The sequence below is a fragment of the Electrophorus electricus genome, chromosome 1, assembly GCF_041902795.1.
Source record: "Electrophorus electricus isolate QZ-2024a chromosome 1, ASM4190279v1, whole genome shotgun sequence".
NCBI classification, from domain to species: Eukaryota; Metazoa; Chordata; class Actinopteri; order Gymnotiformes; family Gymnotidae; genus Electrophorus; species Electrophorus electricus.
Window position 1 is genome coordinate 22,267,728 of NC_137497.1, and position 15,993 is coordinate 22,283,720.

At 41.0% G+C, this 15,993-nt stretch overlaps 1 protein-coding gene across 2 annotated transcripts in view; it reads right to left on the reverse strand.

Annotated features, from left to right (window-relative positions):
* The window catches only part of LOC145657472 (NACHT, LRR and PYD domains-containing protein 3-like), a 69,786-nt gene that overhangs the window by 25,669 nt on the left and 28,124 nt on the right, over positions 1–15,993 (reverse strand). For both annotated transcript variants that reach the window (XM_081712321.1, XM_081712322.1), the window contains exons 8-11: positions 14,680–15,993; positions 11,592–11,765; positions 7,408–7,578; positions 3,342–3,512 (exon numbers count right to left, since the gene is read on the reverse strand). The exon at positions 14,680–15,993 is cut by the window's right edge and continues 481 nt beyond it. In XM_081712321.1, coding sequence (XP_081568447.1) covers positions 3,342–3,512; positions 7,408–7,578; positions 11,592–11,765; positions 14,680–15,993 — 1,830 coding nt within the window. The remainder of the gene's footprint in view (positions 1–3,341; positions 3,513–7,407; positions 7,579–11,591; positions 11,766–14,679) is intronic.

A 15,993-nucleotide genomic window follows, 5' to 3' on the forward strand; every position in this document is an offset into this window, starting at 1 on the left:
GAATAAACACCACAGTATTGATTATGTTGGAATAATCACTGTAGTGTTTTTCATGGAGAAATAAACACTGCAGTAGTGATAATGGAATAATGAACACTGCAGTATTGATTATGGAGGAATGAACATTGCAGTAGTGAATATTAGTGTATGAACACTGCAGTACTAATGATGGTGGGATGAACACTGCAGTAGTGATTATGGAGGAATGACAGAATGCAGAGAGCAGAATCTTTTACTAGTGTTTACATTCCTGTGCTCACACTATGAGTCACTGATCATGAAACATTCTCCTCTGCCTTTGCTTTTCCCAGTGAGGTCCCGAGTTCTGTCTGTGTGGTGCACCGAGAATCCTGGAGGCTTAATAGCTGAGTCAGGGACCCCATCAGTCAGGTGTGTGTGAGGCAGACCCCATCCGTCAGTCAGGTGTGTGTGAGGCAGACCCCATCCGTCAGTCAGGTGTGTGTGAGGCAGACCCCATCTGTCAGTCAGGTGTGTGTGAGGCAGACCCCATCCGTCAGTCAGGTGTGTGTGAGGCAGACCCCATCCGTCAGTTAGTTCTGTCTCTCTCACACACAGATAATAGATCTGCCTCTCACACACACAGTTCTCTCTCTCTCTCTCTCTCTCTCTCTCTCTCTCTCTCTCTCTCTCTCTCTCTCTCTCACACACACACACAGATAATAGTTCTGTCTCTTTCACACACACAAATAATAGATCTGTCTGTCTCTCTCTTGTGGTGACACACTAAAATGGCCTTACAGCACAGAGGAATTTCAGGGTACACAAGTTAATACAGTGGTAAAACCACTATTATAGTGTATAATAAACTACATACTGTTTAATTCCTTATCAGATTATGACATTCACATGAGGTCATGCAGGGAATCATTAATTAACCCATAAGATTACAATTTGAATAAATCTTCACGAATAAATCAAGGGTGAGGGTTACATAAACATAAATATTATTACCTGAGAAAGGTTTCATTTCTGTCCAGCACTTAATATTTTATATCACTTACAAGTATCTTCAGTTCTTTGATTCATCCCCTCGAAAAAGGTTGTATTTCAAGATTCCAAAAATTCTACATGTGATTATAATTCTATGTGTGGTTATATTTCTATGTGTGGTTATAATTCTCAGTGTATCTGAATTATGTAGTATCAAATGATGAATTATGGGTGCAGAAATATCTGATCTAAAGTTCTGATGTAATTATAAAACACCACACATGCTATGCACCACACACACACACACACACACACACACACACACACACACACACACACACACACACACACACACACACACACACACAATATCGCTACTTCACACAACTAATATATTCACTAAAATCAACCATTTACATTAACACAAAAAAACAACTAAACAAGTCAGCAGAGCTGTGGGGCTACAGTGAGAGTGGACACAGCCGACACTACAGCAGAGCTGTGGGGCTACAGTGAGAGTGGACACAGCTGACACTACAGCAGAGCTGTGGGGCTACAGTGAGAGTGGACACAGCTGACACTACAGCCGAGCTGTGGGGCTACAGTGAGAGTGGACACAGCTGACACTACAGCCGAGCTGTGGGGCTACAGTGAGAGTGGACACAGCTGACACTACAGCAGACCTGTGGGGCTACAGCGAGAGTGGACACAGCTGAGACTACAGCAGACCTGTGGGGCTACAGTGAGAGTGGACACAGCTGAGACTACAGCAGACCTGTGGGGCTACAGTGAGAGTGGACACAGCTGACACTACAGCAGACCTGTGGGGCTACAGTGAGAGTGGACACAGCTGACACTACAGCAGACCTGTGGGGCTACAGTGAGAGTGGACACAGCTGACACTACAGCAGAGCTGTGGGGCTACTGTGAGAGTGGACACAGCTGGCTCCTCTGTCTGCTGTGTCCACTCTCTTCCATGTCCTCCTCCTGGACACTTTCACCATCAAGTTCTTCTCTCTTTTCTCTCTCCTGCTGTCTTCTTACTAAAGAAGGTTGCCATGGCAATTGCATTACTCTTTCTCTTCATCCTGGTTGTTTTCTGTCTCTCTATACTAACTGTAAACGAACAAGCAGGAGTATTTTATATTCTAGCCAGTTCCTTAGATTTAAGGAAGCTAACATTAACCTCATTAGCTTTGTTACAGTACATCAGGCACCCAGTGTGACACACACACACACACACACACACACACACACACACACACACACACACACACACACACACACACACACACTTCACTCCTTCTCTCCTCCTAATCTCCTGATTACTGATTACTGTGTCTTGTGTGTCTTTCTTTCTCTCTTGTAATTAAGTCCACAGGTTCACTCGTCCAGTGCTGAACATTGTTCCTCACTACTGTGTTCAGATGTCCTGAGTTTACTGTCAGCTGTCTGCTCAGTTTCTCTCTCTGCTGACTCCACGTCTTCTACCATCACTGTTCTATTTTAGTTTGATGTCTCTGGCTTGATGAAAAAAATTAGCAGCCAACATTCACTCCTAAGTCAAGCTAATATGATGTTAGCATGAGGTATCTAGGTGTAGTAACCAACAATATACTGTAACTTGGCAAGCTTAAGGTTACTAATATTAGCCAGCTACATGTTTCATAAAACCACCTGTGGAGAGAGATCACAGGTTTATCTTAAGGAATAACCAATAAACCTTTCAGGTCTATTGAATGAATATTAACTTGTTGCGTTCTTTCCTCCAGCACGGCTGTCAGTTCAGCTCATCCCAACATGTGTTGAACACACCGTGTAAATCATAATGAGAACAGGGTCTCCCACCCAAAAACACAAGGGAATCATATGTGCTTGTAAAAGTGTCCTGTAATGTGAAAATCTTACATTAGAACACTTCATTTTACCACACTGTTGTTTGGAGTTTCTGAATCTATTCATCCTGTAATATATTTTTGCAAAATTTCTGCTCTCAGGTGACCAAAAATGCAGCTTGTGGACAAAATGCCAAAGCACCTAGTTGAAGCAGCATTGTAATAAATACACCTGTACATGTGGACAAGGACTCATCCAGGTCTTCTCTTTACAATGTTATATTTCTCTTCTAGACTTGAATAGCTGCTCATGCATCACAAATGTAACTCTTTGTCTCCACAGTGTGGTCATTTAATGAAATGTACTAAGGTTTCAACAGAAAACTATTTAGAAATATTTAAAGAAGAGAACTTTATAATGTAATATTAAAGTGTATATTTCCTTGCATTGCCTTGCCTGACAATGTTTGTTTAATACTGTACTATAAGGGAGTTCACACTGACCTTTTTAAAATGCCTCTTTATTTACATTCAAAAATAGTCACAGAAACTCACCTGAGAATCTCCAGTTTACAGTGTGAACTCTTCAGTCCAGCACAGAGCTGCTCCACTCCTGAATTCTGCAGGTCATTATTATTCATCTCCAGCTCTCTCAGTGAGTTTTCTGTTTGTAGAACTGATGTGAGAGATTTGCTAGACTTTTCAGTGAGACCACAGCCAGATAGTCTGTAAAAGAGTAAATACATTAAATAATGTAGTTCAGTCTAAGGATGATGAATTAAAAGATCTGAACTGCTAATAAAAATGTAAAGAAGAGCTTAAAAGGTCTGGAACACACTGATACATTTTCAGCCTTTTAATTATACAAACACAGCAACATTTCAACACTACCGTGTCTTCATCAAAGACAAAATGGACAAAGACATGACAAATAACATTCAGTAGCAACCTAAGACAGGTGACCAAATAATGGATGGTTGGTTCATAAGTCAGTGAATGGCAGTTACCATAATCAGAGTCCAAATATCAAAATATCCCACCCCTAACACCATAACAGGAAACAGAACAACATAGATCTTATTCAATGTTTCACAACTACAAATACACTAATATACAAACAGAAAATATTGTTGGAAGACACGCAGAGTAGTGATTATGGAGGAATAAACACTGCAGTAGTGATTATGGAGGAATTAACACTGCAGTAGTGATTATGGAGGAATAAACACTGCAGTAATGATTATGGAGGAATAAACACTGCAGTATTGATTATGTTGGAATGAACATTGCAGTAGTGATTATGGAGGAATAAACACCACAGTATTGATTATGTTGGAATAATCACTGTAGTGTTTTTCATGGAGAAATAAACACTGCAGTAGTGATAATGGAATAATGAACACTGCAGTATTGATTATGGAGGAATGAACATTGCAGTAGTGAATATTAGTGTATGAACACTGCAGTACTAATGATGGTGGGATGAACACTGCAGTAGTGATTATGGAGGAATGACAGAATGCAGAGAGCAGAATCTTTTACTAGTGTTTACATTCCTGTGCTCACACTATGAGTCACTGATCATGAAACATTCTCCTCTGCCTTTGCTTTTCCCAGTGAGGTCCCGAGTTCTGTCTGTGTGGTGCACCGAGAATCCTGGAGGCTTAATAGCTGAGTCAGGGACCCCATCAGTCAGGTGTGTGTGAGGCAGACCCCATCCGTCAGTCAGGTGTGTGTGAGGCAGACCCCATCCGTCAGTCAGGTGTGTGTGAGGCAGACCCCATCTGTCAGTCAGGTGTGTGTGAGGCAGACCCCATCCGTCAGTCAGGTGTGTGTGAGGCAGACCCCATCCGTCAGTTAGTTCTGTCTCTCTCACACACAGATAATAGATCTGCCTCTCACACACACAGTTCTCTCTCTCTCTCTCTCTCTCTCTCTCTCTCTCTCTCTCTCTCTCTCTCACACACACACAGATAATAGTTCTGTCTCTTTCACACACACAAATAATAGATCTGTCTGTCTCTCTCTTGTGGTGACACACTAAAATGGCCTTACAGCACAGAGGAATTTCAGGGTACACAAGTTAATACAGTGGTAAAACCACTATTATAGTGTATAATAAACTACATACTGTTTAATTCCTTATCAGATTATGACATTCACATGAGGTCAGGCAGGGAATCATTAATTAACCCATAAGATTACAATTTGAATAAATCTTCACGAATAAATCAAGGGTGAGGGTTACATAAACATAAATATTATTACCTGAGAAAGGTTTCATTTCTGTCCAGCACTTAATATTTTATATCACTTACAAGTATCTTCAGTTCTTTGATTCATCCCCTCGAAAAAGGTTGTATTTCAAGATTCCAAAAATTCTACATGTGATTATAATTCTATGTGTGGTTATATTTCTATGTGTGGTTATAATTCTCAGTGTATCTGAATTATGTAGTATCAAATGATGAATTATGGGTGCAGAAATATCTGATCTAAAGTTCTGATGTAATTATAAAACACCACACATGCTATGCACCACACACACACACACACACACACACACACACACACACACACACACACACACACACACACACACACACACACACACACACAATATCGCTACTTCACACAACTAATATATTCACTAAAATCAACCATTTACATTAACACAAAAAAACAACTAAACAAGTCAGCAGAGCTGTGGGGCTACAGTGAGAGTGGACACAGCCGACACTACAGCAGAGCTGTGGGGCTACAGTGAGAGTGGACACAGCTGACACTACAGCAGAGCTGTGGGGCTACAGTGAGAGTGGACACAGCTGACACTACAGCCGAGCTGTGGGGCTACAGTGAGAGTGGACACAGCTGACACTACAGCCGAGCTGTGGGGCTACAGTGAGAGTGGACACAGCTGACACTACAGCAGAGCTGTGGGGCTACAGCGAGAGTGGACACAGCTGAGACTACAGCAGACCTGTGGGGCTACAGTGAGAGTGGACACAGCTGAGACTACAGCAGACCTGTGGGGCTACAGTGAGAGTGGACACAGCTGACACTACAGCAGACCTGTGGGGCTACAGTGAGAGTGGACACAGCTGACACTACAGCAGACCTGTGGGGCTACAGTGAGAGTGGACACAGCTGACACTACAGCAGAGCTGTGGGGCTACTGTGAGAGTGGACACAGCTGGCTCCTCTGTCTGCTGTGTCCACTCTCTTCCATGTCCTCCTCCTGGACACTTTCACCATCAAGTTCTTCTCTCTTTTCTCTCTCCTGCTGTCTTCTTACTAAAGAAGGTTGCCATGGCAATTGCATTACTCTTTCTCTTCATCCTGGTTGTTTTCTGTCTCTCTATACTAACTGTAAACGAACAAGCAGGAGTATTTTATATTCTAGCCAGTTCCTTAGATTTAAGGAAGCTAACATTAACCTCATTAGCTTTGTTACAGTACATCAGGCACCCAGTGTGACACACACACACACACACACACACACACACACACACACACACACACACACACTTCACTCCTTCTCTCCTCCTAATCTCCTGATTACTGATTACTGTGTCTTGTGTGTCTTTCTTTCTCTCTTGTAATTAAGTCCACAGGTTCACTCGTCCAATGCTGAACATTGTTCCTCACTACTGTGTTCAGATGTCCTGAGTTTACTGTCAGCTGTCTGCTCAGTTTCTCTCTCTGCTGACTCCACGTCTTCTACCATCACTGTTCTATTTTAGTTTGATGTCTCTGGCTTGATGAAAAAATTAGCAGCCAACATTCACTCCTAAGTCAAGCTAATATGACGTTAGCGTGAGGTATCTAGGTGTAGTAACCAACAATATACTGTAACTTGGCAAGCTTAAGGTTACTAATATTAGCCAGCTACATGTTTCATAAAAACACCTGTGGAGAAAGATCACAGGTTTATCTTAAGGAATAACCAATAAACCTTTCAGGTCTATTGAATGAATATTAACTTGTTGCGTCCTTTCCTCCAGCACGGCTGTCAGTTCAGCTCATCTCAACATGTGTTGAACACTCGGTGTAAATCATAATGAGAACAGGGTCTCCCACCCAAAAACACAAGGGAATCATATGTGCTTGTAAAAGTGTCCTGTAATGTGAAAATCTTACATTAGAACACTTCATTTTACCACACTGTTGTTTGGAGTTTCTGAATCTATTCATCCTGTAATATATTTTGCAAAATGTCTGCTCTCAGGTGACCAAAAATGCAGCTTGTGGACAAAATGCCAAAGCGCCTAGTTGAAGCAGCATTGTAATAAATACACCTGTACATGTGGACAAGGACTCATCCAGGTCTTCTCTTTACAATGTTATATTTCTCTTCTAGACTTGAATAGCTGCTCATGCATCACAAATGTAACTCTTTGTCTCCACAGTGTGGTCATTTAATGAAATGTACTAAGGTTTCAACAGAAAACTATTTAGAAATATTTAAAGAAGAGAACTTTATAATGTAATATTAAAGTGTATATTTCCTTGCATTGCCTTGCCTGACAATGTTTGTTTAATACTGTACTATAAGGGAGTTCACACTGACCTTTTTAAAATGCCTCTTTATTTACATTCAAAAATAGTCACAGAAACTCACCTGAGAATCTCCAGTTTACAGTGTGAACTCTTCAGTCCAGCAAAGAGCTGCTCCACTCCTGAATTCTGCAGGTCATTATTATTCATCTCCAGCTCTCTCAGTGAGTTTTCTGTTTGTAGAACTGATGTGAGAGATTTGCTAGACTCTTCAGTGAGACCACAGCCAGATAGTCTGTAAAAGAGTAAATACATTAAATAATGTAGTTCAGTCAGAGGATGATGAATTAAAAGATCTGAACTGCTAATAAAAATGTGAAGAAGAGCTTAAAAGGTCTGGAACACACTGATACATTTTCAGCCTTTTAATTATACAAACACAGCAACATTTCAACACTACCGTGTCTTCATCAAAGACAAAATGGACAAAGACATGACAAATAACATTCAGTAGCAACCTAAGACAGGTGAACAAATAATGGATGGTTGGTTCATAAGTCAGTGAATGGCAGTTACCATAATCAGAGTCCAAATATCAAAATATCCCACCCCTAACACCATAACAGGAAACAGAACAACATAGATCTTATTCAATGTTTCACAACTACAAATGCACTAATATACAAACAGAAAATATTGTTGGAAGACACGCAGAGTAGTGATTATGGAGGAATAAACACTGCAGTAGAAATTAGGGAGGAATAAACACTGCAGTAGTGATTATGGAGGAATAAACACTGCAGTAGTGATTATGGAGGAATAAACACTGCAGTAATGATTATGGAGGAATAAACACTGCAGTATTGATTATGTTGGAATGAACATTGCAGTAGTGATTATGGAGGAATATACACTGCAGTATTGATTATGTTGGAATGAACATTGCAGTAGTGATTATGGAGGAATAAACACCACAGTATTGATTATGGTGGAATAATCACTGTAGTGTTTTTCATGGAGAAATAAACACTGCAGTAGTGATAATAGAATAATGAACACTGCAGTATTGTTTATGTTGGCATGATCACCGCAGTAGTGATTTTAGAGGAATAAATCACTGTAGTATTTATTATGGAGGAATAAACACCACAGTATTGATTATGGTGGAATAATCACTGTAGTATTTATTATGGAGAAATAAACACTGCAGTAGTGACTATGGAGGAATGAACATTGCAGTAGTGAATATTAGTGTATAAACATTGCAGTACTAATGATGGTGGGATGAACACTGCAGTAGTGATTATGGAGGAATGGACAGAATGCAGAGAGCAGAATCCTTTACTAGTGTTTACATTCCTTTGCTCACACTGAGTCACTGATCATGAAACATTCTCCTCTGCCTTTGCTTTTCCCAGTGAGGTCCCGAGTTCTGTCTGTGTGGTGCACCGAGAATCCTGGAGGCTTAATAGCTGAGTCAGGGACCCCATCCATCAGTCAGGTGTGTGTGAGGCAGACCCCATCAGTCAGTCAGGTGTGTGTGAGGCAGACCCCATCCGTCAGTCAGGTGTGTGTGAGGCAGACCCCATCAGTCAGTCAGTTCTGTCTCTCTTACACACACAGATAATAGATCTGCCTCTCACACACACAGTTCTGTCTCTCTCTCTCTCTCTCTCTCTCTCTCTCTCTCTCTCTCTCTCTCTCTCTCACACACACACAGATAATAGTTCTGTCTCTTTCACACACACAAATAATAGATCTGTCTGTCTCTCTCTTGTGGTGACACACTAAAATGGCCTTACAGCACAGAGGAATTTCAGGGTACACAAGTTAATACAGTGGTAAAACCACTATTATAGTGTATAATAAACTACATACTGTTTAATTCCTTATCAGATTATGACATTCACATGAGGTCAGGCAGGGAATCATTAATTAACCCATAAGATTACAATTTGAATAAATCTTCACGAATAAATCAAGGGTGAGGGTTACATAAACATAAATATTATTACCTGAGAAAGGTTTCATTTCTGTCCAGCACTTAATATTTTATATCACTTACAAGTATCTTCAGTTCTTTGATTCATCCCCTCGAAAAAGGTTGTATTTCAAGATTCCAAAAATTCTACATGTGATTATAATTCTATGTGTGGTTATATTTCTATGTGTGGTTATAATTCTCAGTGTATCTGAATTATGTAGTATCAAATGATGAATTATGGGTGCAGAAATATCTGATCTAAAGTTCTGATGTAATTACAAAACACCACACATGCTATGCACCCCACACACACACACACACACACACACACACACACACACACACACACACATACACACAATATCGCTACTTCACACAACTAATATATTCACTAAAATCAACCATTTACATTAACACAAAAAAACAACTAAACAAGTCAGCAGAGCTGTGGGGCTACAGTGAGAGTGGACACAGCTGACACTACAGCAGAGCTGTGGGACTACAGTGAGAGTGGACACAGCTGACACTACAGCAGAGCTGTGGGGCTACAGTGAGAGTGGACACAGCTGACACTACAGCAGAGCTGTGGGGCTACAGCGAGAGTGGACACAGCTGAGACTACAGCAGACCTGTGGGGCTACAGTGAGAGTGGACACAGCTGACACTACAGCAGACCTGTGGGGCTACAGTGAGAGTGGACACAGCTGACACTACAGCAGAGCTGTGGGGCTACAGTGAGAGTGGACACAGCTGGCTCCTCCGTCTCTGTCTGCTGTGTCCACTCTCTTCCATGTCCTCCTCCTGGACACTTTCACCATCAAGTTCTTCTCTCTTTTCTCTCTCCTGCTGTCTTCTTACTAAAGAAGGTTGCCATGGCAATAGCATTACTCTTTCTCTTCATCCTGGTTGTTTTCTGTCTCTCTATACTAACTGTAAACGAACAAGCAGGAGTATTTTATATTCTAGCCAGTTCCTTAGATTTAAGAAAGCTAACATTAGCCTCATTAGCTTTGTTACAGTACATCAGGCACCCAGTGTGACACACACACACACACACACACACACACACACACACACACACACACACACACACACACACACACACACACACACACTTCACTCCTTCTCTCCTCCTAATGTCCTGATTACTGATTACTGTGTCTTGTGTGTCTTTCTTTCTCTCTTGTAATTAAGTCCACAGGTTCATTCGTCCAGTGCTGAACATTGTTCCTCACTACTGTGTTCAGATGTCCTGAGTTTACTGTCAGCTGTCTGCTCAGTTTCTCTCTCTGCTGACTCCACGTCTTCTACCATCACTGTTCTATTTTAGTTTGATGTCTCTGGCTTGATGAAAAAATTAGCAGCCAACATTCACTCCTAAGTCAAGCTAATATGACGTTAGCGTGAGGTATCTAGGTGTAGTAACCAACAATATACTGTAACTTGGCAAGCTTAAGGTTACTAATATTAGCCAGCTACATGTTTCATAAAAACACCTGTGGAGAAAGATCACAGGTTTATCTTAAGGAATAACCAATAAACCTTTCAGGTCTATTGAATGAATATTAACTTGTTGCGTTCTTTCCTCCAGCACAGCTGTCAGTTCAGCTCATCCCAACATGTGTTGAACACACAGTGTAGATCACAATGAGAACAGGGTCTCCCACCCAAAAACACAAGGGAATCGTGTGATTGTAAAAGTGTCCTGTAATGTGTCCAGAACCTCAATGGTTCAGCTTTAAATATTTTAATTAAGATTTTAAGGGATTTTATTTGCAGAGAGATTAGAATGACTGATGTTTACAGTGTTTCCATACATAAACTACATAAAATCACTCAGTGAAAATCTTACATTAAAACACTTCATTTTACAACACAGCTGTTGGAGTTTCTGAATATATTCATCCTGTAAGACATTTTGCTAAATTTCTGCTCTCAGGTGACCAAAAATGCAGCTTGTGGACAAAATGCCAAAGCGCCTAGTTGAAGCAGCATTGTAATAAATACACCTGCACACGTGGACAAGGACTCATTGGTGTCTTCTCTTTACAATGTTATATTTCTCTTCTAGACTTGAAAATCTGCTCATGCATCACAGATGTAACTCTTTGTCTCCACAGTGTGGTAATTTAATGAAATGCAGTGCGGTTTCAACAGAAAACTATATTTAGAAATATTGAGAGAAGAAAACTTCATAAAAGTGTACATTTCCTTGCATTGCCTTGCCTGGCAATGTTTGTTTAATACTGTACTATAAGGGAGTTCACACTGACCTTTTTAAAATGCCTCTTTATTTACATTCAAAAATAGTCACAGAAACTCACCTGAGAATCTCCAGTTTACAGTGTGAACTCTTTAGTCCAGCACAGAGCTGCTCCACTCCTGAATTCTGCAGGTCATTATTATTCATCTCCAGCTCTCTCAGTGAAGAGTTTTCTGTTTGTAGAACTGATGTGAGAGATTTGCAAGACTCTTCAGTGAGACCACAGCCAGATAGTCTGTAAAAGAGTAAATACATTAAATAATGTAGTTCAGTCAGAGGATGATGAATTAAAAGATCTGAACTGCTAATAAAAATGTAAAGAAGAGCTTGAAAGGTCTGGAACACACTGATACATTTTCAGCCTTTTAATTTTACAAACACAGCAACATTTCAACATTACTGTGTCTTCATCAAAGACAAAATGGACAAAGACATGACAAATAACATTCATTAGCAACCTAAGACAGGTGACCAAATAATGGATGGTTGGTTCATAAGTCAGTGAATGGCAGTTGCCATAATCAGAGTCCAAATATCAAAATATCCCACCCCTAACACCATAACAGGAAACAGAACAACATAGATCTTATTCAATGTTTCACAACTACAACTACACTAATATACAAACAGAAAATATTGATGGAATCCATGCAGAGTAGTGATTATGGAGAAATAAACACTGCAGTAGTGATTATGGAGGAATAAACACCACATTATTGATTATGGTGGAATAATCACTGTAGTGTTTTTCATGGAGAAATAAACGCTGCAGTAGTGACTATGGAGGAATGAACATTGCAGTAGTGAATATTAGTGTATGAACATTGCAGTACTAATGATGGTGGGATGAACACTGCAGTAGTGATTATGGAGGAATGAACATTGCAGTAGTGAATATTAGTGTATGAACACTGCAGTACTAATGATGGTGGGATGAACACTGCAGTAGTGATTATGGAGGAATAGACAGAATGCAGAGAGCAGAATCTTTTACTAGTGTTTACATCCCTGTGCTCACACTATGAATCACTGATCATGAAACATTCTCCTCTGCCTTTGCTTTTCCCAGTGAGGTCCTGAGTTCTGTCTGTGTGGTGCACCGAGAATCCTGGAGGCTTAATAGCTGAGTCAGGGACCCCATCAGTCAGGTGTGTGTGAGGCAGACCCCATCAGTCAGTCAGGTGTGTGTGAGGCAGACCCCACCAGTCAGTCAGGTGAGTGTGAGGCAGACCCCATCAGTCAGTCAGGTGTGTGTGTGAGGCAGACCCCATCAGTCAGTCATGTGTGTGTGAGGCAGACCCCATCAGTCAGTCAGGTGTGTGTGTGAGGCAGACCCCATCAGTCAGTTAAGTGTGTGTGAGAGGCAGACCCCATCAGTCAGTTAAGTGTGTGTGAGGCAGAACCCATCAGTCAGTTAAGTGTGTGTGAGAGGCAGACCCCATCAATCAGTTAAGTGTGTGTGAGGCAGAACCCATCAGTCAGTTAAGTGTGTGTGAGGCAACTATCTCATGTCTGCTGTTGACATGAAATGTGTCCCTGGCGTTTGTCCTTCATGGACTGTATGTGTGCAGTAAAATACTGGGGAGAGGAGGACGGTTCACATGTTTCAGTTGGATCAGAACTGACTCACTTCTCCTGCACTGCTTGTGTAAGGACTCAAGCACATCTGACTTTTTGTACAAAAGAACTGATACAGTCAGTTTTACAACTGTGCTTACATGCATTTGAGTAGAGCAAAATATTAATACTTTCTGAAATTCATTAAAAAACATTCAACTGTTCACTCAAATTATGCTGATTATATGATTTGTAAAGAAAATCATTGTATTAAACTTGAGAGAAATGCAAAACAATCATTTTCACTAGTGGTCTGAGATATTGGTCCCACTGTATGTGAGCAACAGTAGTAGCCTGCTACAGTTTTAGGTGAGTGACAGTAGTAACAGCATTAGCTTCTGAGAGACTCACTGCATGTTACACTGATCACACAGAGCTGTGAACGTCACTGCATGCTACACTCATCATTTTACATTTATGGCATTTAGCTGACACTTTTATCCAAAGCATCTTACAATTATGACTGAGTACAACTTGAGCAATTGAGGGTTAAGGGCCTTGCTCAGGGGCACAACAGTGGCAACTCAGCAGCGGTGGGCTTGAACCAGCAACCTTCTAATTAAAAGTCAAGTACCAAAATCACACAGCACTGAAGGTGTAGTACTGGAATCAGTTGCTGTTAATGATGTTAGTTTATTTTGACTTAAACTTATTTACAACTAGATTATGACAAATTGCCTTGGTAAAATATTTAAACAATGAAAATGTTTCAGATGAAGTCATATTAACACCTACACCTTTATACAGTGTTTCAGATGAAGTCATATTAACGCCTACACCTTTATAAATGTGCCCAATCACCATCATCGGCTCTAAAGAAAACCTGTGATAAAGTTTGAAAACTGCCATCAGTGTGAAATATATATATATATGTGTGTGTGTGTGTGTGTGTGTGTGTGTGTGTGTGTGTGTGTGTGTGTGTGTGTGTGTGTGTGTGTGTGTGTGAGTGTGTGTGCATATGTGTATACATTGGTTATGCTCATCCTTGTGCACTTTTCTCTGTATTGGTCAGTAGTGATTGAACTGTAATGTTGATCAGAAAGCTGAACTGATAGTTCATATTTGAACCCTTTTGTATGTTACACTGTGTGGTGTGTGGTGTGTGTGTGTGTGTGTACGCGTGTACACACTGATATTTCGTACTTGAACACTTCTGTCTGTTACACTGCAGCATATTTTCTCTGGCTGTTTCACTAAGAGTGTGAACTATAAACAAACACTGTTGGCCACTGTTTTAAATGTAGGACCATTCTCAATACACAGGCACACAACTACCCATGACATCAAATATCATTTAACCATCATTAATACATTTAGACTAATGAATCACTGGACAGTGTTACTATATTCCAATGTTCCACAACTTTATGCACCTGGTGATGGGATCTCTCTATCCTGCTCTCTCTCTAATGTTCCCTCTCTCTCTCTCTCTCTCTCTCTCTCTCCTTTTCATTTTTCACAGAAGACCTTCTGAGTCAAGAACATCCACTGCCTGCTACACCTACTGTTCATCTCTAAATGAAAATACTTACATGGCTTTTCTGGATGCTTTGACCACTGGCAGCAGTCTCAGTAGACATTCCTCTGATGGGTCATATTTCCTCAGGTCAAACTCATCCAGCTCCTCTTCTGAGTTCAGCAACACAAACACCAGAGCTGACCACTGAGCAGGAGACAGTCTGGATCCATGGAGACAACGGTCACCTCCTCTGCTCAGGTATGTTTGGACTTCCTGCACTAGAGAATGATCATTCAGTTCATTCAGACAGTGGAACAGATTGATGGATTTCTCTGTAGAGGAACTGTCACTGATCTTCTCCTTGATGTACTTGACTGTTTCCTCTTTGCTGTGAGAGCTGCTTCCTGTTTGTGTCAGTAGGCCTCGTAAGAGAGTCTGATTGGACTCCAGTGAGAGACCCAGAAGGAAGCGGAGGAAAAGGTCCAGGTGTTCATTTTGACTCTGTAAGGCCTTGTCCACTGCACTGTTGAGGAAGACAGACATTGGGGTTTTGACTATTTCAGGGTGTTGCTGTTGTAGCACATTGGTGTTGGTGGAGATGAAGGAAATAAACACATATACAGCAGCCAGAAACTCCTGAACACTCAGATGTACAAAGCTGAACACCTTCCCCAGCTGTAGCTCAAACTCCTCTCTGAAAATCTGAGTGCACATTCCTGAATACACTGTCATTTCTCTGACATCAATGCCACTGTTTCTCAGGTCTTCCTCATAGAAGATCAGGTTGCCTTTTTCTAGCTGTTGGAAAGCCAGTTTTCCCAGTGCCAAAACATTTTTTCTTATGTGACCTGGGTGAGTGGGACCTTTTTGTCCTTTCATACTTTGTCCATATTTTTGATCCTTGTGTCTGAGCTGAAAGATCAGGAAGTGTGTGAACATCTGAGTCAGAGTCTTGGGGATCTCTCTAATCTCTGCTTCACCTAACATTCTCTCTAGAACAGTGGCTGCAATCCAAAAGAAGACTGGAATGTGGCACATGATGTAGAGGCTTTTTGACGACTTCATGTGTGTGATGATTCTATTGGCCAGGCCCTGATCACTGATTCTCTTCCTGAAATACTCCTCTTTCTGTGGTTCACTGAACCCTCTTACCTCTGTTACCTCGTCAACACACTCAGGAGGGATCTGATTGGCTGCTGCTGGTCGAGAGGTTATCCAAAGGAGAGCAGAGGGAAGCAGATTCCCCTTGATGAGGTTTGTCAGCAGCACATCCACTGAGGTCGACTCTGTTACATCCCACAATCTCTCATTGTTCTGGAAATCTAGAGGAAGTCTACACTCATCCAGACCATCAAAGATGAACAGAATTTTGTAGTATGTATAATGT